Below are 27633 nucleotides of genomic sequence, written 5' to 3' on the forward strand. Positions count from 1 at the left end.
TGAATAAAACAAACTTTTAATAATGTACAGCAGAAATCGACAGCCTGGTTTTTTATATTAAACAAAAGATTTCCTATCTTACACCGTATGTACATTTGCATACTGAAGAGGTAAAGTGGCTAAGTGGCTATTTTCATACAGTCCTTTGCTAAGAAAAATGTACAAAACCAAACAAATCAAAAAAGGGGCAGAGAAGTACCAAGAGTTCTGTCCTGCAGCCACGTACCGCTGATGGACGCCCCCGTCCTTATCCTGCATGGAACTGCCTGGAATGCACTTTTTGCTCTTTTTTTTTTTTCCCCCCAGAGCTGCTGCAACGTTTTGGAGGCGAGGCAGCGATTCCCCCCCGCCCTGTGCTCCGACAGCTCGGCAAGCACTGGCGCCCCCGGGCACCGACGATGCATGAACAAAGTGCTGTGGAAATGCTACATGGTCAGCGTTAGCTCCTTCCCGCTGGCTTTTCCCCATCTCTGCTGAAGATTTCCCCTAAAATCCTGCGGGAAGGGACCTTGCCCTCCTCGCCTCATCTGTTCCTGAGCCCTGCTTGGTTCGGAGCTGAGGCAGGTGCAGTGTGGCTACAGTTGGAGGGGGCGAGTGCAGTGCGAGTTCAGAGCTGTGGGCAGCGGGATGGGAGAGACAAGGGGGGGCCTGAGCTGGGCCTTGGCCCCTCCTGCCCGCCCCAGCTCCCACCCTCGGGCCTGTTCCACCGGCCTGGGAGTCCTCAGGGCCCCCCTCGGCTCCTAAGTCCAGGTTTAACTGGGCTAAAGCAACATTTAGGGCTTCCAAATCCAGGTTTAACTGGGCTAAACCTGCATTGAGGGCTTGCAAGTCCAGGTTTAACTGGGCTAAACCTGCATTGAGGGCTTGCAAGTGCCCCCCTCGGCTTCTAAGTCCAGGTTTAACTGGGCCAAACTGACATTTAGGGCTTCCTCCAAGTCCAGGTTTAACTGGGGTAAAGCAACATTTAGGGCTTCCAAATCCAGGTTTAACTGGGCTAAACCTGCATTGAGGGCTTGCAAGTCCAGGTTTAACTGGGCTAAACCTGCATTGAGGGCTTGCAAGTGCCCCCCTCGGCTTCTAAGTCCAGGTTTAACTGGGCTAAACTGACATTTAGGGCTTCCTCCAAGTCCAGGTTTAACTGGGGTAAACTGACATTTAGGGCTTCCAAGTCCAGGTTTAACTGGGCTAAACCTGCATTGAGGGCTTGCAAGTCCAGGTTTAACTGGGCTAAACCTGCATTGAGGGCTTGCAAGTGCCCCCCTCGGCTTCTAAGTCCAGGTTTAACTGGGCTAAACCTGCATTGAGGGCTTGCAAGTGCCCCCCTCGGCTTCTAAGTCCTCGGTTTAACTGGGCCAAACTGACATTTAGGGCTTCCTCCAAGTCCAGGTTTAACTGGGGTAAACTGACATTTAGGGCTTCCAAATCCAGGTTTAACTGGGCTAAACCTGCAGTGAGGGCTTCTAAGTCCAGGTTTAACTGGGCTAAACCTGCACTGGGTGCTTGCAAGTGACCCCCTTGGCTTCTAAGTCCAGGTTTAACTGGGCTAAACCTGCACTGAGGGCTTGCAAGTGTAGGTTTAGCTGGGCTAAACCTGCACTGAGGGCTTCCAAATCCAGGTTTAACTGGGCTAAACCTGCACTGAGGGCTTGCAAGTGCGGGTTTAACTGGGTTAAACTGACATTTAGGGCTTCCTCCAAGTCCAGGTTTAACTGGGCTAAACCTGCATTGAGGGCTTCCAAGTCCAGGTTTAACTGGGGTAAACTGACATTTAGGGCTTCCTCCAAGTCCAGGTTTAACTGGGCTAAACCTGAATTTAGGGCTTCCAAGTGCGGGTTTAACTGGGTTAAACTGACATTTAGGTGCCCCTCTCAGCCTCTAAGTCCAGGTTTAACTGGGTTAAACCAACATTTAGAGCTTGCAAGTGCCCCCCTTGGCTTTTAAGTCCAGGTTTAACAGGGGTAAACTGACATTTAGTGCCCCCCTCAGCTTCTTAGTCCAGGTTTAGCTGGGTTAAACTGACATTTAGGGCTTGCAATGCCCCCCTTGGCTCCTAAATGCAAGTTTAAGGGATGTGCATGGGAGGCTCTGGCTGAGATGTGACTCAGGACAAGCTGGGAGGGGACAGGGGACCCCCAGCCCTGCTCCCAGGGCAGATCCACGCTGCCAAAAACTCCTTTGGGGGTGCAAAACAGCTCCTAAAATGCTTCCAAACCCACACTCCTCACTTTGTACAAGGTCATGGACACACAGGGAATCGGGGAGAGGGACACACGGACAGGGACACAGACAGCAAGAACAGAGGGACTGAAATAAAGACAACCCTGGCAGCCAGAGCAGAGATGAAACCTCACCTTTGAGAGCAGGAGCAAGGTCAGAGTAGAAACAGTTCCAGTGTAAATTGAGCTGTGCATTTTGGTTTTTTTTCCTTTTTTTTTTTTTTTTTTTTTTTGCAGTGATTTCTTTACAAACCAACGGGTCAAGAGGTAATAATTAGAGATTGTTTTTCTGCTCTTAGAAAGAATTAACAATATTCAAAAAAGTTAAAATCCAGACCCTCCCAGAAAACAACAACAACAGCAACAATAATAATAATAATAATAATAACAATAATAATTAAAAAAATAATAATCAAAACCACTCCAGTTAAAAGTTATGGCTTCAGAGTTCTCTACTGCAGACACTGACCTGACCTCCACAGCACAGATCTTCCTGACTGCCAAAGCCATCAGGGCAGCCACAGCCCTCACTTCCAGAGTCTCTGTAGTCACCCCACCTCTCCCTCACCTGGATTCGGCCTTGAATCAAAAGAAAACCCATGCAGATCCCCCCACCCCACACTGAGACACAGCCACTTCCACATTAGGAGATATTTATACACCTAGATTAAAAAGATGGATGTTGATTCCCAACCCACTGTCAGATCCTGCCCAGCCCCTCTGGGAGGACCCCCAGAACTGAGATCACAGAATGAGCCAGGCTGGAAAAGACCTTTGAGATCATCAAGTGCAACCTATGACCTAACCCAACACCTCCTCATCAGCTAAACCATGAGTGCCATGCCCAGTGATTTTTTAAAGATGTTCCTTTGTGACTCCTGCACCTCCCTGGGCAGATGATTCCAGCACCCAGTCACTCTTTCAGTGAAGAATTTCTTTCTGATGTCCAACCTAAACTTCCCCATGGGCAGCTTAAGGCTGTGCTCTCTTCTGTCAGTGGTTGCCTGGGAGCAGAGCCCAACCCCTACCTGAGCACAGCCACCTTTCAGGGAGTTGTAGAGAGGGATAAAATCAACCCCTGAGCCTCCTTTTCTCCATCTGAGCACCCCCAGCTCCCTCAGGGCTCCTCACAGGGTTTGTGTTCCCAGCCCCTGCCTCCTTCCCAAACTGAGGGGCCAGAGCTGGACACAGAACTCGAGGTGCAGCCTCACCAGTGCCAAGTACAGGGGCACAATGATCCCCCTGCTCCTGCTGGCCACACCATTCCTGATCCAGGCCAGGAGCCATTGGCTTTCTTGGCCACCTGGGTACGCTGCTGGCTCATGTTCAGCCAGGCCACTGTGCAGCCACTCTGTCCCCAGCCTGTCCTGCTGCACCACCAGGCCCCCAGGAATCTGCCTGGATGGTGAAGTTGAGAACGGAGTCCTGCATTCCTCCATGGCACCTGCTCCACCTCTGACACAACTTAATCCCCTCTATCAAGAATTACAAACCCCAGGGGCTCCAGACAAAAAAAACCCTGGATTCCAGGAGTGATTCTCAGTTCCTTATTTGTTTCATCTTAAAAAAAGGGAAAGGTGCAGCCTCACCAGTGCCAAGTACAGAGAAGAATGATGCCCCTGCTCCTGCTGGCCACACCATTCCTGATCCAGGCCAGGAGCTATTGGGCATGGCCACCTGGGCACGCTGCTGGCTCATGTTCAGCCAGGCCACTGTGCAGCCACGCTGTCCTGCTGCATCACCAGGCCCCCAGGAATCTGCCTGGGTGTTGGAGTTGGGAACTGAGTCCTGCACTCCCCCACAGCGCCTGCTCCACCTCACACAACCCCAGGGGCTCAAGACAAAAAAACCCTGGATTCCAGGAGTGATTCTCAGTTCCTTACTTGTTTCATCTTAAAAAAAAGGGAAGGGGTGGCAGTGAGGCAACCTGATGGGCCGTGGTGGCGGCGCCCATCGGGGAGCCGGGGATCCGCTCTGCAGCAGCCTGTCCAAGCTCCACGAGGCTCACGACTCAGCACGGAGAGCACCAGCAAACAGCTCACAAAGGGGACACTCGAGAGTTGCACATGCACAGGAAGCACGGACAGAGATGAGGCACCCACAGGCAGAGACAGCGCACGGCTACGGAGGAGATGACCAGGCACAGGGACACGCGCGCCTCGCGCATGCACACGCCGGGGCGGCCCCGACGGCCGTCAGGGCGCCGAGCTGGACTTTTTCAAGCTTAAGAAAAGGAGGGAGAGAACGGCTGTTGTGAAGCTGATCAACTGTTCTGGCTCAGCCTCTTGGAAGAGAGCACCATTTGTTTTGCTTTTTCTGCATGAACGTGCCAGTCCCTGGAAAAATCCTCGTGAGTACGGCAAGAAAAACCTTCCCTTCCCTTTCCCTTCCCCGAGCACCCGGGGCCGGCTCCGACCCCACCAACGGGTGCTCAACGCACACTGAACTTTACAGGGATTTCCTTTAAAGGAACAAAGAGTTAGGATCATGGCTGAGATCCCTCAGGTGAAGTCCCTCTCAAGTCTCCACGCTCTCAGGAGGTGATCACAAAAGGTTTTGGATTGTTTCATACCCAAGCAGGGAAGAGAGCGGTTCCGTAGGCTCCGTGCCCCTGCCTAGCAGCCTGCAGGTCCCGCTGTCTGGTTGTAGCAGTAGGTTGGGCTGAAACACGAGGTAGGCCTCCATCACATGTCTACTCTAGCACAGCAGCTCCTGTGCAGTTTGCTCCTGTTGAGGCTCAGAGCCTAAATTTTCACATCTTCCTGGACACTGAGCTGGGAGAGGGTTTTCTTGATGCGGAGGGCAGTGAGCCGAGCCGCTCCGTTGGCGTACCAGCACTCTCGCATCATCTTGCCCATCACCCGTAGTGCCTGGCCAAGAAACAACAGCAAATGTCATTGCTCTGCTCTTCCCCTGAGCCCACCTGGGTCTGCCAGGCTGCTGCTCTGCCTGGGCACTGACACGGCCTCCACATCCCCCAGAATCAGAGCACATCTCACAAAACTTGTTACCTTATCCTGGGGGAGTCATGGAATGGTTTGAGTTGGAAGAGACCCTCAAGTCCATCTCATTCCATGCCCTGCCATGGGCATGGACAGCTGCCACTATCCCAGGCTGCTCCCAGCCTCCTCCAACCTTGGACTCTTGCAGGGAAGAGGCAGCCCCAGCTTCTCTGGGCATCCTGTGCCAGGGCCTCACCATCCTCCCAGGGAAGAATTTCTTCCCAATATCCCACCTAACCCTGCTCTCTGGCACTGGGAAGCCATTCCCTCCTGTCCTGGAACTCCTTGGAAAGATTCTCCCCTCCTTTTTCTTGCAGACTTCCTCCAAATACTGCAAGGCCACAATCAGGTCAGCCCAAAGCTTCTGTTCTCCAGGCTGGACAATCCCAGTTCTCTCAGCCTTTCCATGGAGATGAAAGCAGACCTCACCTCATAGCTCTGCCACCAGTTTGGGATGTTTGGCCGTAATTTCTGGTCACACACAACCTTCCTCATCTCCTCAATGGAAGGATCAGAGGGTACAAGGTCATAGTAGGGAAGCTGATACTCCTCGTGGATACCTGAAAGGCAGAGCAGGGAAAAATCAAATTCCTGGGAACAGGGACCATGGCCACTGTGCTTGCTAAAGACAGACAGATGGAGGTTTGGGCCCATGACTCACTGCTGAGATGCGTCAACACTTTGCAGTTATTTAGAACAGAAATGAAGAATTTGGAATTGGAGCTAACAAGAAAAATTCAGGGAAATAAAATGCAGCTGCCTAAACTGGAACAGAGTCAGCAGGCTGGGATCAACACCTCCCAGCAAGGCGCCAGGGTCACTGAATCTCCACTGTCACACGTGGGATGATGCTGCAGCTGCACGTGCCAAGACATTTACACTGATCTGGGGGAGTCCCCCACCAACCAGCACCACCATTGCCTGAAAACCCACCCAAAGGAACATCAGCCACCACTGGGAGCACCACCACCCTTGAGCCAACACTGGCTGGGCTTAGCAGCAGTCATGAGTCACTTCTGTTACCTCCCTTGGTGACAACACACGGGGACATGTCCTCCCACAGCCCTGCTCTCCCTCAAACCTCCCAAACCTGATCAAACCTCCCTCCTCCTGATCAATGGAAGCCCCAGGTTTGGAGGAGAGCCAGGAGCAAGCATGGCCACTGGCCCAGGCACACAAAGGACAGGACATTTACCTCCTGCATTGCACCTTCGGGCAATCTCCCAGTAGACCAAGCCCAAGGCGTAGATATCAGCACATTTAAATGAATCAAAATGTTTCATGTTGATGGTTTCATCCAAGACTTCTGGGGCCATGTATCTGCACAGAGAAATGAAAAACATTTCCATTCTGAGAGGGAATTTTCTGGAAGACAGTAAATGATCAGTTTTCCCACACAGCACTTCCCAGCAGAAAAAGCTCTGCTTGGCATCAGAACAGAACTGGGCCCTGTGATCTAAGAGAGTGAAAAAAATAACTCAAGAACAACAGCAAGCTGGGAAAAGAGGCAGAAATGTCCCAAAACTACATCAGGCTCCCACCAGAAAGTCCCAAAGGCTTTAGTGAGGCCAAGTTTGTTGTCATGCATTCAATGAGCTCCTGTGCCAGGTTTACATGGCTGGCCCACACCTCCCAGTGTGGTGACACCTGCAACATCCCTCTGGCATCAACTCAGGCACAAAACTGATGCTGCAAGACACCAGGAAATGCTAAATCCAGAGAATTCCTTCTCCCAGTGCTCTACCCAGAGTTGAGGCATTTCATGCTGCAAGACACCAGGAAATGCTAAATTCAGAGAATTCCCCCAGTGTTCAACCCACAGCTCAGGCATTTCCAGCCACCCAAATGCCTTCACCTGCAACATCCCCCTCTGGCATGAATTTGGGCACAAAACTGATGCTGCAAGACACTGGGAAATGCTAAATTCAGAGAATTCCCCCAGTGCTCTACCCAGAGTTCAGGCATTTCATGCTGCAAGACACTGAGAAATGCTAAATTCAGAGAATTCCTTCTCCCAGTGCTCAACTTGCAGCTCAGGCATTTCCAGCCACCCAAATGCCTTGACCTGCAACATCCCCCTCTGGCATGAATTTGGGCACAAAACTGATGCTGCAAGACACTGAGAAATGCTAAATTCAGAGAATTCCTTCTCCCAGTGCTCAACCTGCAGCTCAGGCATTTCCAGCCACCCCAATGCATTTTCCTACCGTTTGGTTCCAACCCTTTGGTTCGGGGCGATGTCGATGGTGTCGGTGACGGAGTCGTGCCGGACGGCCAGGCCGAGGTCAGCGATGGCACAGGTGCCATTTTTCTTCACCAAAATATTCTTGGATTTCAGGTCTCTGTGAGCAATCCCAGGTTTTCCTAGCAGAGCAAAATAAAAAGCATCAAGGGTCTGTCATAGACATCTTTTATGGAAAATCCTTTTCTTAGGATTTTTCCTCCTGAGAAGCTGAGAGGCCTCAGGAACAAAATGTAACCAATGGTTATCTGCTGCTGTGGGATGCAACAGGGGCATCTGGGATTGGTCTCATGTGGTTGTTTCTAATTAATGGCCAATCACAGCCCAGCTGGCTCGGACTCTCTGTCAGAGCCACAAGCCTTTGTTATTCATTCTTTTTTTTTTCTATTCCTAGCTGGCCTTCTGATGAAATCCTTTCTTCTATTCCTTTAGTATAGTTTTAATATAATACATATCATAAAATAATAAATCAAGCCTTCTGAAACATGGAGTCAGATCCTCGTCTCTTCCCTCACCCTCAGACCCCTCTGAACACGGTCACAAGGGTCAAAGCTGGGGAAATCCATTTGTTGAACTGGCACAGAGGCAGAACCGGATTTCAGGGCATTAAACCCGCTGTTGCAACACTTTTTCCTGTTTAGATTCATAAGGAACAGAGCAGGGAAAAGCTCCAATTGTACTGGAATGCTCTTCCCAGGGAGGTGGTACAATCACCATCCCTGGATGTGTTTAAAAAAAGACAGGACATGGCACTTGGTGCTGTAGTCTGGGTGAGGTGTTAGGGCATAGGTTGGACTCGATGATCTTAGAGATCTCTCCCAACCTCATTATTCTGTGATTCTGAGATTGATTCTGTAATTCTGTGATTGATTCTGTGATTGATTCTGTAATTCTGTGATTGATTCTGTGATTCTGTGTTTTGGAGGCGCCACTGATGCAGTGGCACGCAGAGGCCTCAAGAGGGATGTAAACTCCACATCCCAGCATAGGTGCAGACGTCAGGAGTTTGTGATTCTGCTTCTGCCTGTGCTCACATCCCACCCAGGCAGCGCCAATTTTAGGATGGGATGTGAAATGGTGATATAACTCCTGGGTTAACCCACTTCACAGCCAGCCAAAGCAATCGCTCTATTTCTGCTCCATAACCACCAGATGAAGCCGGGCTGACTCAGGCAGGGTTTGCTGCACAGCACATCAGCTCCTGTCACAGACATCTTTTATGGAAAATCCTTTCCTGCGGATTTTTCCTCCTGAGAAGCTGAGAGGCCTCAGGAATAAAATGTAACCAATGGTTATCTGCTGCTGTGGGATGCAACAGGTGCATCTGGGATTGGCCCATCTTGGATGTTTGTGATTAATGGCCAATCACAGCCCAGTTGGCTCGGACACAGAGCCCGAGCCACAAACCTTTGTTATCATTCTTTGCTATTCTATTCTTAGCCAGCCTTCTGATGAAACCCTTTCTTCTATTCTTTTAGTATCGTTTTAATGTAATATATATCATAAAATAATAAATCAAGCCTTCTGAAACATGGAGTCAGATCCTCATCTCTTCCCTCATCCAAAAACCCCTGTGAACACCGTCACAAGCTCCCTTCAGCAATCCAGCTTTATCCTCCCCTCAAGAATTCCCAATTTCCCAATTGAGTTTTTACCCTGAGTGCCCACGATCTCCATGTGCAGGTGGGCCAGCCCACTGGCAGCAGACAGGGCCAGCTTGATCATGCCCTCGATGGTCACCGTGTAGCGGTTCAGGTAATCAAAGAGGGAGCCGTGCTCGTGGTAGTCAGAGACGAGCCACAGCTGAGTCCATGTCCCGTTATCTGCAACAGGAAAGAGATGGAACTCAGGCAGATCCAGAGCAGGGATGGCCACTGAGCATCCCACAGGTTTTTGGGACAGAGCAGAGCTGCTGGGTAAGGCTGCAGCTCGACAGGGGCAAGGAAGAAATGGCTCAAATCAGCCATAGCGTGGCCAGCAGGAGCAGAGCAGTGATTTTCCTCCTGTGCCAGGCACTGGTGAGGAAACTGCTCGAAACCTGGAGTAGTTTTGGGCAGTGTAGAGGCCCAGAGAAGATGACTGAATCAGCTTTAGTCCCCCATGACAGGAAAGATGAGCTGGAAGATGACCAGAGATGAGCAATGGAGCTGGGGAAGGGAGTGGATAATTCTGAAGAGCAGCTGAGGGAGCTGGAGGGCTCAGCCTGAAGAAAAGGAGGCTCAGGGGGGACCTTGTCACACTGATCAACTTGACAGGAGAATGGAGGTGCTGGAATGTGACCAGAGATGGGCAGTGGAGCTGGGGAAGGGAATGGATAACTTGTGAAGAGCAATGAGGGAGCAATGAGGGAGCTTTTCTTCTCAACCTGAAGAAAAGGAGGCTCAGGGGGGACCTTCTCATGCTGTTCAACTTCTGACATGGGGATGGAAGTGCTGGAATGTGACCAGAGATGGGCAGTGGAGCTGGGGAAGGGAATGGATAACTTGTGAAGAGCAATGAGGGAGCTGGAGGGCTCAACCTGAAGAAAAGGAGGCTCAGGGGGGACCTTCTCATGCTGTTCAACTTCTGACATGGGGATGGAAGTGCTGGAATGTGACCAGAGATGGGCAATGGAGATGGGGAAGGGTGGGGATGACTTCTAAGAAGCATCTGATGGAGCTGGAGGGCTCATCCTGAAGAAAAGGAGGCTCAGGAGCCACCCTCTCAGTCTGATCAGCTTGACAGGAGGATGGAGCCAGGTGGGGTAACAAGCAACAGGACCAGAGGAAATGGCCTAAAGTCACAGCAGGGAAGGTTTAGATTGGAAATTAGAGAAAAACTTCTTGGAAAGGGTGGTGAGGCACTGGAACTGGCAGCACAGTGGTGAAGCCTCTGCTCTAGGCTTGAGGCACCTCTTACCTTTGTTATCTGCAGCAATGAATCCCAGGATGTTCTCGTGCCTCAGCATCACAGTTTGGTAGATCTCTGCCTCCCTGAACCAGGAACGTTCCTCACGTGATGAGAAGATCTTCACAGCCACGTCACCCCCACGCCACCTGCCCCGCCACACCTCCCCAAAGCGGCCTTTGCCAATGATCTCCTGAAGGACAATGGTCCGAGCCACCGTGCGCTGGACAAACAGAGGCAAGCCTGGGGACAAGGAAAGCAAGGGGTCAATCCCTGGGGTGATTTAAGCCAGGTCTCAGAAGCTTCTGGAGATCTGTTTCACACCCAAGATAGCTCAGCTACCTTGGGTGTGAAATAGAAAAAACCAAACTCCACTGATGTAAGGGTCTCCTTGAGTCAGGTCTTATCAGCTCTTGGAGATCCACACACCCAAGATAGCTCAGCTACCTCAGAAGGCATAAAATCAGCAGGATGGTTTCTGTGGTAGTGTTGGAAACAGAAAAGTTTTAATAAAAGGCAAAATAACAAAGATCTTCATGGAGAAAAACTGAGCCACGTGCAACAGGGGGAAAAAAACCAAACTCCACTGATGTAAGGGTCTCCCTGAGCCAGGTCTCATCAGCTCTTGGAGATGTATTTCACACACAAGATAGCTCAGCTACCTCAGAAGGCATAAATTCAGCAGGATGGCTTCTGTGGTGGTGTTGGAAACAGAAAAATTCATAAAAGGCAAAATAACAAAGCTCTTTAAAGAGAAAACCCGAGCTGGGTGCAAGAGGGAAAAAACCAAACTCCACTGATGTAAGGGTCTCCTTGAGCTCTTGGAGATCTGTTTCACACCCAAGATAGCTCAACTACCTCTGAAGGCATAAAATCAGCAGGATGGCTTCTGTGGTAGTGTTGGAAACAGAAAAGTTTTAATAAAAGGCAAAATAACAAAGATCTTTATGGAGAAAAACTGAGCCACGTGCAACAGGGGAAAAAAGTAACTCCACTGCTATAAAGGTCTCTTTGAGCCAGGTCTCATCAGCTCTTGGAGATCCACACACCCAAGATAGCTCAGCTACCTCAGAAGGCATAAAATCAGCAGGATGGCTTCTGTGGTGGTGTTGGAAACAGAAAAGTTTTCATAAAAGGCAAAATAACAAATCTCTTTATAGAGAAAAGTCGAGGTTTTTGCTCCTGGTAAAGCACCCCACAAAAGCAATCAGTTCTTTTGTTCTCTTCTTTTTCTAATGAATTGCTCAGGTGGGACTTTTTGGCTCCTGTCCCATTGGCTCTCCTTAAGTTTGAGGTGAAGTCCCTCAGGTCCTATGAGGTGTCTTCTTTGCTGATTGAGGAAAGAAACTTCTGGGCTTTTTCCCTTTTTAAGGAGACCAAGGACAGTTTGGTCACTCTGTCAACAGGGGGCACATTCCTACACTGTGGTGGCAAAAAAGCTCCTGAAATCCCAGAGGCTGAAAAATGTCCTCAAACCCAGCAGGATCCACATTTGATAACAACTTGGGAGCCTGAGGAAGACCCAAACCAGGGAATGGTGGCAGCTCCTGTGTGGGATGTGCCACTGCTTGGGCAGCATCCGAATTTTGCTGTGAAGCAGAGATCCAGCAAGGAGCAGCAGTTGGGGAAGTTCTGTTCCACCAGAGATGAAAGGAACTGCAGCCTCAATATGCAAAGAATGGAACTTGAAGTCAGTTGCTGCTAAAAAGCAGAAATCCCCCCAAATTTATCTTAAGAAAGGAGTTCCAACATCACTGCCATTGCTTACAGAAAGCACTGAGCTCACCTGCCCACAGTATACATAGAAAAGATTCCAAATATTTTATATATAGCAGCAGATGTGCTGCTGAGGGTTTATTCCCTGGTCAAATCTCAGGTTGTGACATTCTCTGCCTCTGTGGATTTTCCTGCAGTTTCCATCTGCTGCAGAATTCCTTATATTCTTTAACCCAACTACATTCCTAGTTCAAAGCCACCACTAAACTGTGACTTTCCATCTATTCTGGGGACTCCTTTCAAGTGCTACAGAAACAAACACTGCACATCATCCACCTGGGAAGACCCAAGGGTTCTTTGGGATGAAATGAGCTGTGCAAATGCACTATTTGCACCATAAAATGTTGATCTGCTGGGATCTTCCCCATTTTCCTGCAGCTTTGATGCAGGTGACATCCAACAACACACAGGTTAGCAGTTAATGGCTGTTTCCAAGCCAAATCCTGTTCCAAGGCTAAAATGGGAACAAATGCAGCTCTTTGCTCTTGCAGTTAAGGAGGAATTTAACTAGGAGGAATTCCTAGTTAAATTCCTTAATTTAATTCCTAGTTAAATTCCTCCTTAATTTAAGGAATTCCTCCTTAAATTAAGGAGGAATTTAACAGTCTCATGTCTGTTCAGGTAGGAGCAACAGTTAAATTTGCTCCTACCTGAACAGACATGAGACTGAATTTAAACATCCCTTCAAGTTCCTCATGACAAACCCCCTGAACAGGCTCTGAGGCAGCAAAGCTGTGGCAACCACCAGCCCAAGGAGCCAAGTGCAAATTCCCACTGATCACATCCCAGCATCTCGCAATACCTGAGCCAGAGCCGGAGGTGGAGAGATCATAGACCAGATCTTGCAAGGTCTTGTCCTTGGAAAGGCACATTTCACAAGAAGGATCTTCCATGTCCAGCCTCTGGCGGTTGTGATAGACCCGTTGGTGGTGGTGGAACACGAAGACCACGATGATCATGACAACAAACACGAGGAACACGGGCCCGGCAATCACGGCCACCAGCTCCACCGGACCCCAGCTCGACGGGGGCTCGTTGTCCTTCAGGTGTCCTTGGCAGGAGAAAAACAAACAGATATTTGGAGAAAATTATCATTGCTTTGAGGACTTTTTGAGTGGTTTACTGCTCTCTCAGAGCCTGGACAATTTTAGCCTGGGGATATATTAAATAAGAGTGTTAAGGTGGGGATGATCATCAAGCAGGAAAAATGCAGCTGAAACCCCAAAAAAGAAGTTTTGTGGGATCAGGGATTATGGGCTGTTCATTCACTCTCTTAGACAGGAGTGTGTTCTGGGCTGATCTTCCAGAACACTCTGCAGTTCACCTTCCATTTGAACTCAACCTGTTGGCCAGGGCTCCCTGCTCCCTCTTTCCCTTTCGCCCTGCAACAATCAGTGAACTTGTACCTGAAGACAATTCTTTGTTGTTCTGAGCACAGATGAGACCTCCTCACTGCTCCCAAGGAAAATGGCTCTGCAGTCTTCCCAGCACCCACTAAAAACCAGCCCAAAACAGAAAGTAGGAGGTGTGAGGAAGCACCACATGCCCTCTCTGTCCCAGGAATGAGAAGCAGAAGTTTCCCACACCCTCACTCAGAGGCAGGGCTGCTTCCCCTGCATGTGTTCTGAACACAGGCACCTTCCTCCCCACACACTTTGCTCTGAAGCTGCTGCAATTCTCCTCTACTTGTGCTCAGCACTGAAAAGATCTGGAGTCTTGGAAGGGAAGCAACACCAGCTGATAAAGGCAGGGCCAGCTCAGTGACAAAGGGAACACACACATTCCCATTTGAATTTGAAGTAGTTTGTTATTTCCACTTTACAGATGAAGGAAATAAACCCAGAGCTCAAGTTCCTGCAGCAACTGAAGGAAAGAAGTGAAAACAGGGCTGAGAACTCCAAATTCCCAATCCCAAACAGACAGCTCCTCTCCTCCCACTTCAAACACATGATTTATCTCACTCTCTACTTACCACTGGGAACCATTAAATCAATTTTGTTGCAAAAATCGGAGTAGCAGCAGTGAGTATTACGCAGATCCTCTGAACTCAGACAATAGAAGGGTTTCCCAGCAGGAATCAATTTTGCCTCAGGAATGCAGGTCCGAACGTGGTGTTTGACACCATCCAGGTTGAAGACCGAGACCATGCAGGCACCGTCCGTCTCACACGTGGAGTTGGCTTGTTTGCAGTCAGAGCATAGACATGTCAAAGCTGAAATCAAAACAAGATTAACCCCTTAAAACCCACAGAGAGCAAAAGCTCGAAGGAGAGGAAACCTTCTTTAAATTCTCCATTTCAAGAGCCGCTCTCAAGCTCTGGAAGAACCGGCTCTGCAAACAGCACAAGTCATACCCAGTATTCCAGACCTGCAAGAATCCAATTTCAGCATGAAACAGACTGTGGAGGCAGAGAAGCCTTTCCAGGAGGTGCCTGTCCAGGCAGCCCTTTGCCTGCCCCTGTTGCAATCACCACCAGCCATGACCCAAGTCATTCCTGCAAACCGGGCGAGATCCGACTGAGATCCTCTCCCAGCCCAACCTCAGGTCAGACTCAACCCAAACCCAACAATTCCTGCAACTGACTCAACCCAAACCCAACAATTCCTCCAACCGACTGACCTGATTGCACCTGGGCTGAGTGTGCAGGCTCCCTGGAGCTGCTTAATCTGGGCTGGCCAGGGACCACCAGCCATGACCCAAGCAAGTCATTCCTGCAAACTGGGTGAGATCTGAGCGAAATCCGACTGAGATCCTCTCCCAGCCCAATCTCGGGTCAGACCCAACACAAAAATCAACAATTCCTCCAACTGACTGACCTGATTGCACCTGGGCTGAGCATCCAGGCTCCCTGGAGCTGCTTAATCTGGGTAGGCCAGGGACCACCAGCCATGACCCAAGTCATTCCTGCAAACTGGGCGAGATCTGGGCGAGATCTGACTGAGATCCTCCCCCAACCCCACCTTGGGTCAGACTCAACCCAAACCCAACAATTCCTCAAACCTGATTGCACCTGGGCTGAGTGTGCAGGCTCCCTGGAGCTGCTTAATCTGGGTAGGCCAGGGACCACCAGCCATGACCCAAGTCATGCCTGCAAACTGGGTGAGATCTGACTGAGATCCAGCCCCACCTTGGGTCAGACCCAACACAAAAATCAACAATTCCTCAAACCTGATTGCACCTGGGCTGAGCATCCAGGCTCCCTGGAGCTGCCAATCTGGGCTGGCCAGGGACCACCAGCCCTGACCCAAATCATTCCTGCAAACTGGGCAAGATCCAGGCGAGATCTGACCAAGATCCTCTCCCAGCCCCACCTCGGGTCAGACTCAACACAAAAATCAACAATTCCTCCAACTGACTGACCTGATTGCACCTGGGCTGAGTGTGCAGGCTCCTTAAAGCTGCCTAATCTGGGTAGGCCAGGGACCACCAGCCATGACCCAAATCATTCCTGCAAACTGGGCAAGATCTGACTGAGATCCTCTCCCAGCCCCACCTCGGGTCAGACTCAACCCAAACCCAACAATTCCTCAAACCTGATTCCACCTGGGCTGAGCATCCAGGTTCCCTGGAGCTGCCAATCTGGGCTGGCCAGGGACCACCAGCCATGACCCAAGCAAGTCATTCCTGCAAACTGGATGAGATCCGACTGAGATCCTCTCCCAGCCCCACCTTGGGTCAGACTCAACACAAAAATCAACAATTCCTCCAACTGACTGACCTGATTGCACCTGGGCTGAGTGTGCAGGCTCCCTGCTGGCCAGGGATGACCACCTGAGCTCAGGGAGACAGGGAGCAGCTGGCAGAGGCCAAAGCAAACCCAATCCCAGCTGAGTGCACGAGCCAAGCGTGCACGCCCAGCTAGATCAGCCACTTATTTAATAACTGCTTTCCTGATCTGAGACACTACCTTGGGTCAAATAAATTCCTGGCTTTTTGCCTGCTCTCCACAAAGATTATTTGGATAAAGAGAAGGAGAAACTCTGAGGCAGATTCCCACATTTTTCCACCTCTCAGCTGTCATTGTACTTTTCTCAAGCTGCCTGAAAAACTGTAAGCAAATCCTCAGGCCTTGCCATCCTTGGGAACAAAGAGGAATCCAACAATGTCAAGAAGAAGGGTGGGGCTTGTTTAGCAGCAAGCTGGGTTTTCAGCAGCTTTCATCAGCTCTCCCAGCCTTCCCAGAGGGAATCCAAAACAAGTCCTTACCTGCTGCAGAAATGGGCTTTCAGGTAGGGAGGGTGTGAAGAAGGGTTTGAAAAGATACAAGTGCCACAGTTAACTCTGCCCAAGCTGATCTAAATCCTCTCAGTGTGAAGTCACACACAAAATCACCCTCAACGCTTGTGTGTGGGGCCATGTTACCCTAAGCTTAATGAAAAACAAGCTGGTCCTGATTTACTCAGGGTTCCTTTAGGAGGAAGACACCCATTAGCCCTTATCCCAGAGAGCTGGGTAAATCAATCAGCCTAATTGCATTACTATTCACTTAATTCTCTCTGGACTCTGCTCCTCCTTTTCCAGCTGCTGCTGTGAGCTGTTTCAGACAGGCTCAATGTGGGTGCTGGTTAGTTTGGAACCAAGAGATTCAAAGCTGCAGTGAAAAGCCAGTGCTGAGAGCAAAGGGAAGGGCTGGAGCTGTGTCAGGAGAGGTTTAGGATGGGTACAGGGAAAGGTTCTTCCCCCAGAGGGTGCTGGGCACTGCCCAGGCTCCTGAAGCTGCCAGGAGCTCAGGATTTGGATTTTTGGGATGTCTCCACAAGAGCAGGAATTGGACTGGATGGTCCTGGTGGGCCCTTTCCAGTTCAGGGTATTTCATGGTTCTGTAACTCTGTGATCAAAAGCTGAAGAGCTGTGGAGTGAGAGACCTTTGAAAAGAATCATGAGCAAATGGAGCTTCCTACCAGGTGCTCAGCACAGGTCACAGAAAAGGGACACAGGACAGAAAAGGGACAGGGCAGGCTGATCTGTGTTGAGAAGGGTGGGGAATATCCATAGATTCTGAAGATTTTGAGAGGAAATGTTGAAATGAAAGGAAAAAACCCCTCCACTAACATGCACTTCAAACAGCTCCAAGATCAGTGTTTTCCCATGGTCAGCAGAGTGCAGAAAAGACAATTCTGAAAAATACACACACTTGGGGGAACAAAGGTTGGTGATAAAGGAGATTTTATGAAAATCTGAGATGGCAAAGAGCACCCAGGGCACATTCCTGCCTTCATGTCTACTTAAAAGGAAATGGTCTTTTAAAGCATCTCCCTTATTACTTATCAAAAGCTCGAGGTACAAATTAAAAACATTTAACCCACACACATTTCACTGTGTAGGTTCTTTTCAGTTTGATTTAGATACAACAAAACTGAACTTTGTTCCTGTTAGACTCATTTTTGAGGTCTCAATTCCAAGATTTAGGCTATGGCAGTTTTGCTTCCAGAAGCTACAAAGCAAACAAAACACTTCAATGCACTACTAAAACTGGTTTTGTAAAATTCTGAGTGAATTATCTGGCCTGAAACTGAGAGGGAAAGCAGAGAAGCAGGTCATGTCTGCTCAGTCTCATTTGTAGGATTAAAAAACAACAACAACAAAAAAATCAGTTTACCTGCAAGGTATGATACCAGAGCCCCAGCTTGGAGACAGAGTGAGATCCTTATCTGCTGTGTGCAGAAAGCCAAAATTTCCTGCTAAAGGAGGGGGATGCCCCACGGCTTCTCCTCACCCTGAGACAGCTTCACCCCCTCTGAGACAAATGCTCTTTTTTAACTTGAATTCTTATGTTTGCACCTCAAAAATCCCCACGGTTAGAGAGCAGCTAGAACAAAGAGAATGGAGCCTTCAGCACACACTGTCCTTCTCTCCACCTCTCAGCAGAGACCCTTGAGGGGTTTTCCACGTATTGTTGGCCAGAACCTTCAAGCTGCAGGCAGGAACTCTGCAATTTTCTGTGTGTGCCAGGGAGGAAAGGCCTGTCTGCACCAGGGCTCACTGGGAAGCTCCTGGCAAAGAGGAGAATTCCAGAGCAACTCATGTGGGTCCAGTAACTCCAGTTTGCTTAAACAGAAAGGCAAATTCTTCTATCAGAAACTTCTCAGAAGCCAGGAAAAAGCAAACTGCTGCTTGCCCTTGGGTGGGGGACAGAAGGTGGGCGGGGAAGCAGAGCCCCCCACTGGTATCTCCAAGGTGCTCTGAGAGCAGCCAGGGCGAAGCAGGAGACAGGAGTGGATAAAAGGACTTTTCATGCCAACAGAATTCTTTTTTTCCTTGGGGAAGAAAAGCTCCTATTGAGCCAAACATATAATCTACTTAATAAAAAACCTGCCTGGGCTGAAGGAAATGGATGGGGTGAAGGGAAACAAGGAGCAGTTCCCAGAGGCAGGGCGCTGCATTCCCCCCACACTCGCAGGGATGCGGCTGCGTGCAAGGAGCTGGAGCTGAGCCTGCTCCAAAGCCCGGCACCCAGAGCCCAGCCCAGCCCTTCAGAGACACGGCCTGAACAAGCCCAAGGTTCAGCTGCAGATCCTCTGCAGGTAAAGCTTTGATCTCACTGGGGGGATGGAGCAAATCTTGCTGGGAGTCGATGCGAGGCTGGGCCTCACTGCTGTTCATCAAAACCTGAGAGACCACTCAGCACTGACAATAACAAAAAAATATTATTTATTGGCAATGCTGAGTGATCTCTCCTCAATCCCTGACTATCCCAGCCCAGGGTTTGATTCCTTCTGCTCCCCACGAGGTTCCTGGGTTACAGCTCTGAAAGGATCCTGGGGCAGAGGTGTCCAAATCCCCCTGCATTAATCACAGCAAAGAGGAAAAAAACCACTGGGCTGGCTCTCTCCCTCCAAATCCCCCCATTAAAACAACCTGTATTCCCAAAATGGATCCAAACAAACATGAAAAGCTTTGATCTCACTGGGGGGATGGAGCAAACCTTGCTGGGAGTCGATGCGAGGCTGGGCCTCACTGCTGTTCATCAAAACCTGAGAGGTCACTCAGCACTGACAATAACAACAAAAAAATTTATTTATTGGCAGTGTTGAGTGACCTCTCCTCAATCCTTGACCAGCCCAGGGTTTGATTCCTTCTGCTCCCCAGGAGGCTCCCAGGTTACAGCCCTGAAAGGATCCTGGGGCACAGAGGTGTCCATATCCCCCTGCATCAACCAGAAAAGGGAAAAAAACCACTGGCATGGCTCTCTCCCTCCTAACCCTAACCCTAACCCCATGAAAACAACCTGTATTCCCAAAATGGATCCAAACAAACTTGAAAAGCTTTGTTCTCACTGGAGGGATGGAGCAAACCTTGCTGGGATTTGATATCCAAGGCTGGGCCTCACTGCTGTTCATCAAAACCTGAGAGACCACTCAGCACTGACAATAACAAAATTTATTTATTGGCAGTGTTGAGTGACCTCTCCTCAATCCTTGACCAGCCCAGCCCAGGGTTTGATTCCTTCTGCTCCCCATGAGGCTCCCAGGTTACAGCCCCAGCTCTGAAAGGGTCCTGGAGCACAGAGGTGTCCAAATCCCCCTGCATCAACCACAGAAAAAAGGAAAAAACCAAGTGCTGGCTCTCTCCCTCCAAACCCCCCCATGAAAAGAACCTGTATTCCCAAAATGGATCCAGACAAACAGGCTGTAGATTCGAGCTCTGTGCTCCAGGGAGACTCAAACACTGAGCTCTGACAGGCAAAGAACATTTTTCCTCCTTTCCCAGCAACTCTCCCAGCTCATTTTGCACGGATTTATTCTCACACAGAGTTGCATGTGTCAAGATGTCTCTGCAGCTAGACAGGGGAAAGTTTCACAGCAGAATCTCCTGCAATGGTGTTAACCACCTTTAGGGATACATTTTCCAGCATCTCCCAAAGCTGTGCCTAAGGAAGATGCCATTTTCTCAGGGCTGAACTCTCCCTGATCAATATGGATGAGGATAATTAACCTGAAGATGATCATTGATAAAATTGCCAATAACCACCCACGTATTTACCAGACAAACAGATTTTTTTTGTTTTTTTGGTTTTTTTTTTTGCAGGGATTGTAGCTGCTGTTCTTTTTCAACAATTTGAGGCTGAAAGAACGATTCCCCTGACTTTGAGGGAACAGGAGCTGCAGTTGATTTTCTCTTTGTGCAGCACCAAACTTAATGAGCCCCACTCTGGGAGCACCAGTTTCATGCTGCAGCAGAATAATTTCAGCAACAGAAATGGGCAACAATTGGTTTTGGAGCTCTGCAGCTTCTTTGGATGCTTTAATGAAGAAGGACGTGTGTAAACATGCTTGGAAGAAAGAAATACCTGTCAGTGTCTGGCTCTGTGCTGTGCCAAAATAAAAAAGAGCAACCTGGATCCCACAGGGTCAGGAATTCATGCTGAGGGAGCCCAGGTGTGCCCAGCAGTCCCTGTGTGCTCCTTGTCCAGCTGGATAAAGGAGCAGAGCTCCAAGGAAACAGCCAGCTCCCTTCCCTGAGGCAAAGATGAGGGGACACTGAGCCACCTGATGAAGGATTGAAAGAATCAAGATTTGCTTTCCATTATATTCTCATGGAATGTTATTATTCCATTATATTCTCATGGAATGCTATTATTCTGTTATATTATCATGGAATGTTATTATTCCATTATATTCTCATGGAATGTTATTATTCCGTTATATTCTCATGGAATGTTATTATTCCGTTATATTATCATGGAATATTATTATTCCGTTATATTCTCATGGAATGTTATTATTCCATTATATTCTCATGGAATATTATTATTCCATTATATTCTCATGGAATGTTATTATTCCATTATATTCTCATGGAATATTATTATTCCATTATATTCTCATGGAATGTTATTATTCCATTATATTCTCATGGAATGTTATTATTCCGTTATATTCTCATGGAATGTTATTATTCCATTATATTCTCATGGAATGCTATTATTCCATTATATTCTCATGGAATATTATTATTCTGTTATATTATCATGGAATATTATTATTCCATTATATTCTCATGGAATGTTATTATTCCATTATATTCTCATGGAATGTTATTATTCCATTATATTCTCATGGAATGTTATTATTCCGTTATATTATCATGGAATGTTATTATTCCATTATATTCTCATGGAATGTTATTATTCTATTATCATGGAATATTATTATTCCATTATATTATCACGGAATCCTGGAAGGGCTTGGGTTGGAAGGGACCTTAAAGCTCTTTTTGTTCCACCCCACTGCCATGAGCAGGGACATCTTCCACTCTCTCAGGTGGCTCCAAGCCCCCTCCAACCTGGCCTTGGACACTTCCACAGAAGGGGCAGCCCCAGCTTCTCTGGGTGTCCTGTGCCAGGGCCTCAGCACCCTCCCAGGGAGGAATTTCTTGCCAAAATCTCACCTGGCCCTGCCCTCTGGCACTGGGAAACCATTCCCTCTTGTCCTGGAGCTCCTTGGAAAGATTCTCCCCCCTTTTTTTTTCTTGCAGACTCCCTTCAAATACTGCAAAGGCCACAATCAGGTCAGCCCAAAGCTTCTGTTCTCCATGCTGGACGATGCCAATTGTCCCATCCTTTCCTCACAGGAGAGGTGCTCCATCCCTCTGATCACCCTGCTGGCCCTTCATACTCATATTCACCCTGCTTGGTGTCCCCAGTGGGGATCCTCCACCCCTTGCTGGGATAAACTCAAGTCCAAAGTGGCTCCCCAGGTGTCCCCTCCAAACCCCAGAGCCAGCTTAGCTCCACTCACTGCCTCCAAACTCCAGTGTTAGGCCAGCTCTGGATGCTGTCCCTGCCCATTCCTCACTGAGGAGCTGAAGAAAGGAGCCCTTCCATAGGTACAGCACCACCACCTCAAGCACCTTCCCCACTCCTCATTTCCCTTCCAATTTCTCCTCCTGTTTGGAACCAAAACTTTTCTCTTTGCTGCTTATTTACTGACCCACTGCTGCTACACAAAACAGAGTTAAAATCAGCTGCAAAGCACTATGAAAAAAACAAAGCACTTTAAAGCAAGTCATCCAGAAACTAAGCATTATCCTGGGATATTTCAAGTTGGAAGGAAGAGTCTCAAGTTCTTTGAGCTGGCTGGAGTCCCCTGGCACAGGCTGGACCTGACGTGAAGGCAGCAGAGCTGACAAGAAAAACCCACGAAATGGAAAAAAGAATTAAAAAAAAAAATAAAAGAGGCAGGAAGAATGTGGCTTTAAAGTGCAGAACTTTCCCTGCATCTACTCCAGGAGCACAGAAGAGCTTCTGAATGAATTGTAAATAAGGAATTGACAGGAGCCTCATCATTAAGAGGTTAATTAGAAGAAGCCTTGATGTTTCTGCTGTTGCTCTGGGGACACACAGCTCCCCATTTCCTCTCTGGGCTCACAGCTATTTTGTGTTTTAACTGGTCAGGAAAGCAGTTTAGAGCCAAGAGACCACACACACACTGGTGCTGGGGGGAAGAACACCCTGCACACCTGATGCCCACGTTTATCAACAACACTTAGGAATTGACAGGAGCCTCATCATTAAGAGGTTAATTAGAAGAAGCCTTGATGTTTCTGCTGTTGCTCTTGCACCCAGCACAGGGACACAGAGCTCCCCATTCCCTCTCTGGGCTCACAGCTATTTTGTGTTTTAACTGGTCAGGAAAGCAGTTTAGGAGCCAAGAGACCACACACACCCTGCACACCTGATGCCCACGTTTATCAACAACACTTCAGACCCAGCCTGGCTTTTCTCAGGCTTTTCCAGAGTGGAAATTGTTTAATATGTGGTCAACATCCCCACGCCCAGCAATCCACGCTCCCAAGAAGGCCACAAAAAGCAGCAAGACTTTATCAAGATTTAAAATACAGGAAAAGCTCTGTTTTTCTACTGAAAAAAAAAAAAAAGAAATAAACAGTGAGAAGCACAGGGTAGCTGAGAACTAAGAGCTTAAATAAGGAGTTCCCAGGCAGAATTCCATCTCTATAAACCAGAGAAGCAATTGCTGCCTGCTGTGCTCAGGGCAGGACACATTCCCCCTGTCACCACCCAGTGAACTTTGCTTGCTGCTGACAGAGCTGACGTTGGACCGGGCTCCTTTCGCAACAGCCGCTTCCGGAGCATCCACTGCTGGCAGGGAAAAGCACAAAAAACCCCAAAAAATCAACAAATTAAAAAAGCAAAAACCAACCCAAGCTGTCTGGCCAAGGAGCTGGACGAGTTCAAGAATGTTTGTTGGACACTGTTTGTAATTTCCAGTTAGGGAAAGGCTTTCTTGGAAAGTTGTAGGATAGAACTTTGGGATCTCAAGTAGAGTTTGCCTGATTTAACTGGGTAAATATTTGAAGCAGGTGGTGTTAATAATAAAATCTGCTGCCCCAAAATTATTCCCCCAGGGTGGGTTTTTGATTTATTTCAAGCAAAGCCAACCTGCAACACCCCTTTGCAAAGGAGCCTTGATTATTTTCCTTTTTTTTTTTTTTAAAGATTGATTATTTTCCTTGTTTTTTAAAGATTATTTTCTTTTTTTTTTTAAAGATTATTTTCCTTGATAATTTCCCTTTTTTTTAAAGATTATTTTCCTTGATTATTTTCCTTTCTTTTTTTTAAAGATTGATTATTTTCCTTGTTTTTTTAAATATTATTTTCCTTGATTATTTTCCTTTCTTTTTTTAAGATTATTTTCCTTTCTTTTCTTAAGATTATTTTCCTTGATTATTTCCCTTTTTTTTAAAGATTTATTTTCCTTGATTATTTCCCTTTTTTAAAGATTATTTTCCTTGATTATTTCTCTTTTTTTTAAGATGATTTTCCTTGATTATTTTCCTTTCTTTTTTTAAGATGATTTTCCTTGATTATTTTCCTTTCTTTTTTTAAGATGATTTTCCTTGAATATTTTCCTTATTTTTTAAAGATTATTTTCCTTGATTATTTTCCTTTCTTTTTTTTTAAAGATTATTTTCCTTGATTATTTTCCTTTCTTTTTTTAAAGATTATTTTCCTTGATTATTTGATTATTTTCCTTTTTTTTTAAAGATTATTTTCCTTTTTTTTTAAGATTATTTTCCTTTCTTTTTTTAAGATTATTTTCTTTTTTTTTGTTTTTTTTTTTTTGAGAAGGCGCCAGGGGACTGTTGTGTGCACAGGAACAGAGATTCCTGGCTCTCTAGCCCTGCAGAAATTCAGATTTTTTTTTCCCAGCCTTTCCCGAAATAAGTAGCTGTTAAATCTCTGGTATGAAGCACAATAGCGAGGGCAGCCCCTGCATTCCAAACGTGCACGGTGGCTGCTGGAGCAGAGAACAATTTCCAGGGTGATCCCTGCACCTCATTCCATGAGTGCAGCTCCCTCCAGCCCAGGCTGAGCTCACACCTTGCACTGAATAAAAGCGGAAACAATCAGCACTCGTAGAGGCCAAAATCAAAGGCACCGGGAGTCGCCAAGTTTCCAGGGGATTTGTACAGTCAATTGGGCTTTTCCTGTTTATTAATTAGGATTTTTTTTTTTAATAAACACCGGTTTTTAGCTAAGTGAAAGCCTGAGAACAGCCGTGCCACGAGTCTGATCTGATCCTGCTCTGCCACTTAGCACAGAGGAGCTGAAACACCCTTGTAAGGCTGGGGTTCCACCAAAACACAGCTGCTCTCCTCCCAAAAGCTCATTTCTACCCCCAAATTCCCAGAACTCCCAGGTAAAGCCTCACCTGCTGCCCAGGTGAGGTTTGAAGCCATTTTCTGTGCTCTAACAAGCCCAGATCTGCACACACACACACACACAGAGTTATTACCCTCCGACCGTCAGGTGGGAATGCAGAGCACAAACGGTGAGAGGTTGGGGAGGAGAAAAATATTCCAACAGTGGAACCTGTCAGAACAGGTCCCTGAGTTACACAACAGTGATCACCTCCATGGCCACAGAGCTGGACTGCTCTGGAAGCCCTGAACACCAGAGTGGCCACCAGCCCATCCTTTGTCCCCAAAGATGTTCAGTCAAGGTTTTCCTCTGGGAAAATCTTTCTTCCAGTTCATCCCAAATCAATTTTCTTCCTAAAACTGGAGTTGAGATCCTCTGTTTGTCCCAAACCTGCAGCAGAATCCTCCTGCTCCTCCCAACCCCAGAGCTGAGACCTCTCACTCTTCCCCCACGAGCAGCAGAACCAGGGAAAGGAAAAGGATCAACACAGAACAAACAAGCGAAACACAAAGAGTTCTTCCTCCCTTACCTCCTTCCAAACAAATATTTACAGCTGCTCCAGAAGCTCAGGGTATGGAAAGGTTTCCTTAAAAGCCCAAACAGGGTATGGAAAGGTTTCCTTAAAAGCCCAAAGGAGCCTCCTGCTCCTCCCAACCCCAGAGCTGAGACCTCTCACTCTACCCCCATGAGCAGCAGAACCAGGGAAAGGAAAAGGATCAACATGGAACAAACAACTGACACAAGGAGTTCTTCCTCCCTCACCTCCTTCCAAACAAATATTTACAGCTGCTCCAGAAGCTCAGGGTATGGAAAGGTTTCCTTAAAAGCCCAAAGTGCAGATTGCAGAGGGCTGGATGGTACAGACACACCTCTGGGGCACGGGGGGCTGCCAAGTTCACCCCAGCAAGGGCCACAGGACAGTGGGGAAGAGGCCACAAACTCCAGAAATTCCATGACAACACGGTGGCACTTCCCACCTTGGGCTGATCCACATCTCTGTGACAAGCCCAGAAAACACCTCTGAGACACCCAAGCCTATCCCCTGTGAAACCCATAAATCCCAATCTCCATCGTTAGCTCCCAAAACCTGCGGCTGAAAGCTCCCAAATCTCCTCCCAAGGGGAGCCCAGGCCTCTTCAGAGCATCCCCTGGCACTGCAGGACCCCCAGCACTGGGAGCCACCTCCAGCCCCAACTGCTGCTGCCTCTCCCCGACACATCCCCACCCCACAAAGCCCCAAACCAGCTCTGGTTCACACAAACCACACACCCCTGTGAGCCCCCAAACACCCAACACACGTCCTTGATGCTGTCAAGAGTCCCCTCTGCTTCCAGAACCCTTAACCCCATAGATCCCACCCCAAATCCTTCACCCTGAAACACCCACACCTATCCACACCCCCCAAACATCCAACACACGTCCTTGATGCTGTCAAGAGTCCCTCCTGCTTCCAGAACCCCTAACACCATGGATCTCACCCCAAATCCTTCACCCCGAAACACCCACACCTATCCATGCCCCCCAAACATCCAGCACACATCCTTGATGCTGTCAAGAGTCCCTCCTGCTTCCAGAACCCTTAACCCCATAGATCTCATCCCAAATCCTTCACCCCGAAACACCCACACCTATCCATGCCCCCCAAACATCCAGCACACATCCCTGATGCCTTCAGAGTCCCCCCTGATTTAAGAACCCCTAACCCCATGGATTTCACCCCCAAATCCTTCCCTTCACCCTGAAACACCCACACCTATCCACACCCCCCAAACACCCAACACACATCCCTGATGCCTTCAGAGTCCCTCCTGCTTCCAGAACCCTTAACCCCATAGATCCCACCCCAAATCCTTCCCTTCACCCTGAAACACCCACACCTATCCATGCCCCCCAAACACTCAACACACGTCCTTGATGCCTTCAGAGTCCCCTCTGCTTCCAGAACCCTTAACCCCATAGATCTCACCCCAAATCCTTCACCCTGAAACACCCACCCCTATCCACACCCCCCAAACATCCAGCACACATCCTTGATGCCTTCGGAGTCCCTCCTGCTTCCAGAACCCCTAACCCCATAGATCCCACCCCAAATCCTTCCCTTCACCCTGAAACACCCACCCCTATCCATGCCCCACCTGCGAGCCCCTGAGCGCCCCAAACATCCAACACACGTCCTTGATGCCTAAAGAATCCCCGTTTCTTCCAGACCCCCTAACCCCCATAGATCCCACCCCCAAATCTTTCTTTTCACCCTGAAACACCCACACCTATCCACGCCCCAAACCCCTCAGGAGCCTCCTCGCAGCCTTGGGGGCACCTCCAGGCACCTCCAAGCCTCTCGCCTCCCCCACCCCATGATCCACCACCCTGGAACACCCACCCCTGAGTCTCCCCGCCCCCAAACTCCTCAGGGCCTCCTCACACCCCCAGCCATCTCTCACCCCCTTTCCCTCACCCTAAAACCTCCCCAGAGCCTCACCCCACAGCCGCCCCACACCCGCCCGCCCCACAGCCGCTCCCAGGCCCGGGCAGGCCCCGGCCCTTCCTCCCCGCTGCCCTCAGCTCCCCACATCGCCTCCCTCTCGCTTCCCTCCATCGTTCCTCGCTCCCCCTCACGACCCCTCCCCGGTCCTCCCCGTTCCCCTCACGGCGGGGGCGGGGGTGCCGCCATGTTGTGCCCGGTGCGGGCCGGGTCCGGCGCGGCCGCTCACTCACCGCGGGCCCCGCCGAGCGGGCCGGCCACGAGCAGGAGCAGGACGGGCAGGAGGGCGGCGGGGATCGGCGGGGAGCGGCGGGCGGCGGAAGGGGCCGGAGGGAAGCGGGGGGCCCGGGCGGCCATGGCGGGGA

At 48.9% G+C, this 27633-nt stretch overlaps 1 protein-coding gene across 2 annotated transcripts; it reads right to left on the reverse strand.

Annotated features, from left to right (window-relative positions):
* On the reverse strand, window positions 1–27624 carry ACVR1B (activin A receptor type 1B). 2 transcript variants are annotated; one of them, XR_010785165.1, is made up of 10 exons: window positions 27502–27585; window positions 14095–14334; window positions 12925–13173; window positions 10359–10589; window positions 9116–9283; window positions 7426–7582; window positions 6414–6538; window positions 5648–5778; window positions 1359–5086; window positions 1–1295 (listed from the first exon to the last, which is right to left on the reverse strand). XR_010785165.1 is itself a non-coding variant. In XM_066567813.1 (9 exons), exons 2-9 carry the CDS (start codon window positions 14267–14269, stop codon window positions 4961–4963), a joined length of 1362 nt encoding a protein of 453 aa, XP_066423910.1. In that variant the 5' UTR covers window positions 14270–14334; window positions 27502–27624; the 3' UTR covers window positions 1–4960. The 2 variants fall into 2 exon arrangements, 1 of the variants encoding a protein (XP_066423910.1); XM_066567813.1 differs by having other exon boundaries at window positions 1–5086; window positions 27502–27624.
* Window positions 27625–27633: the final 9 nt, after the last annotated feature.

This window comes from Molothrus aeneus, chromosome 30 (genome assembly GCF_037042795.1).
Source record: "Molothrus aeneus isolate 106 chromosome 30, BPBGC_Maene_1.0, whole genome shotgun sequence".
In the NCBI taxonomy this organism is placed as follows: domain Eukaryota; kingdom Metazoa; phylum Chordata; class Aves; order Passeriformes; family Icteridae; genus Molothrus; species Molothrus aeneus.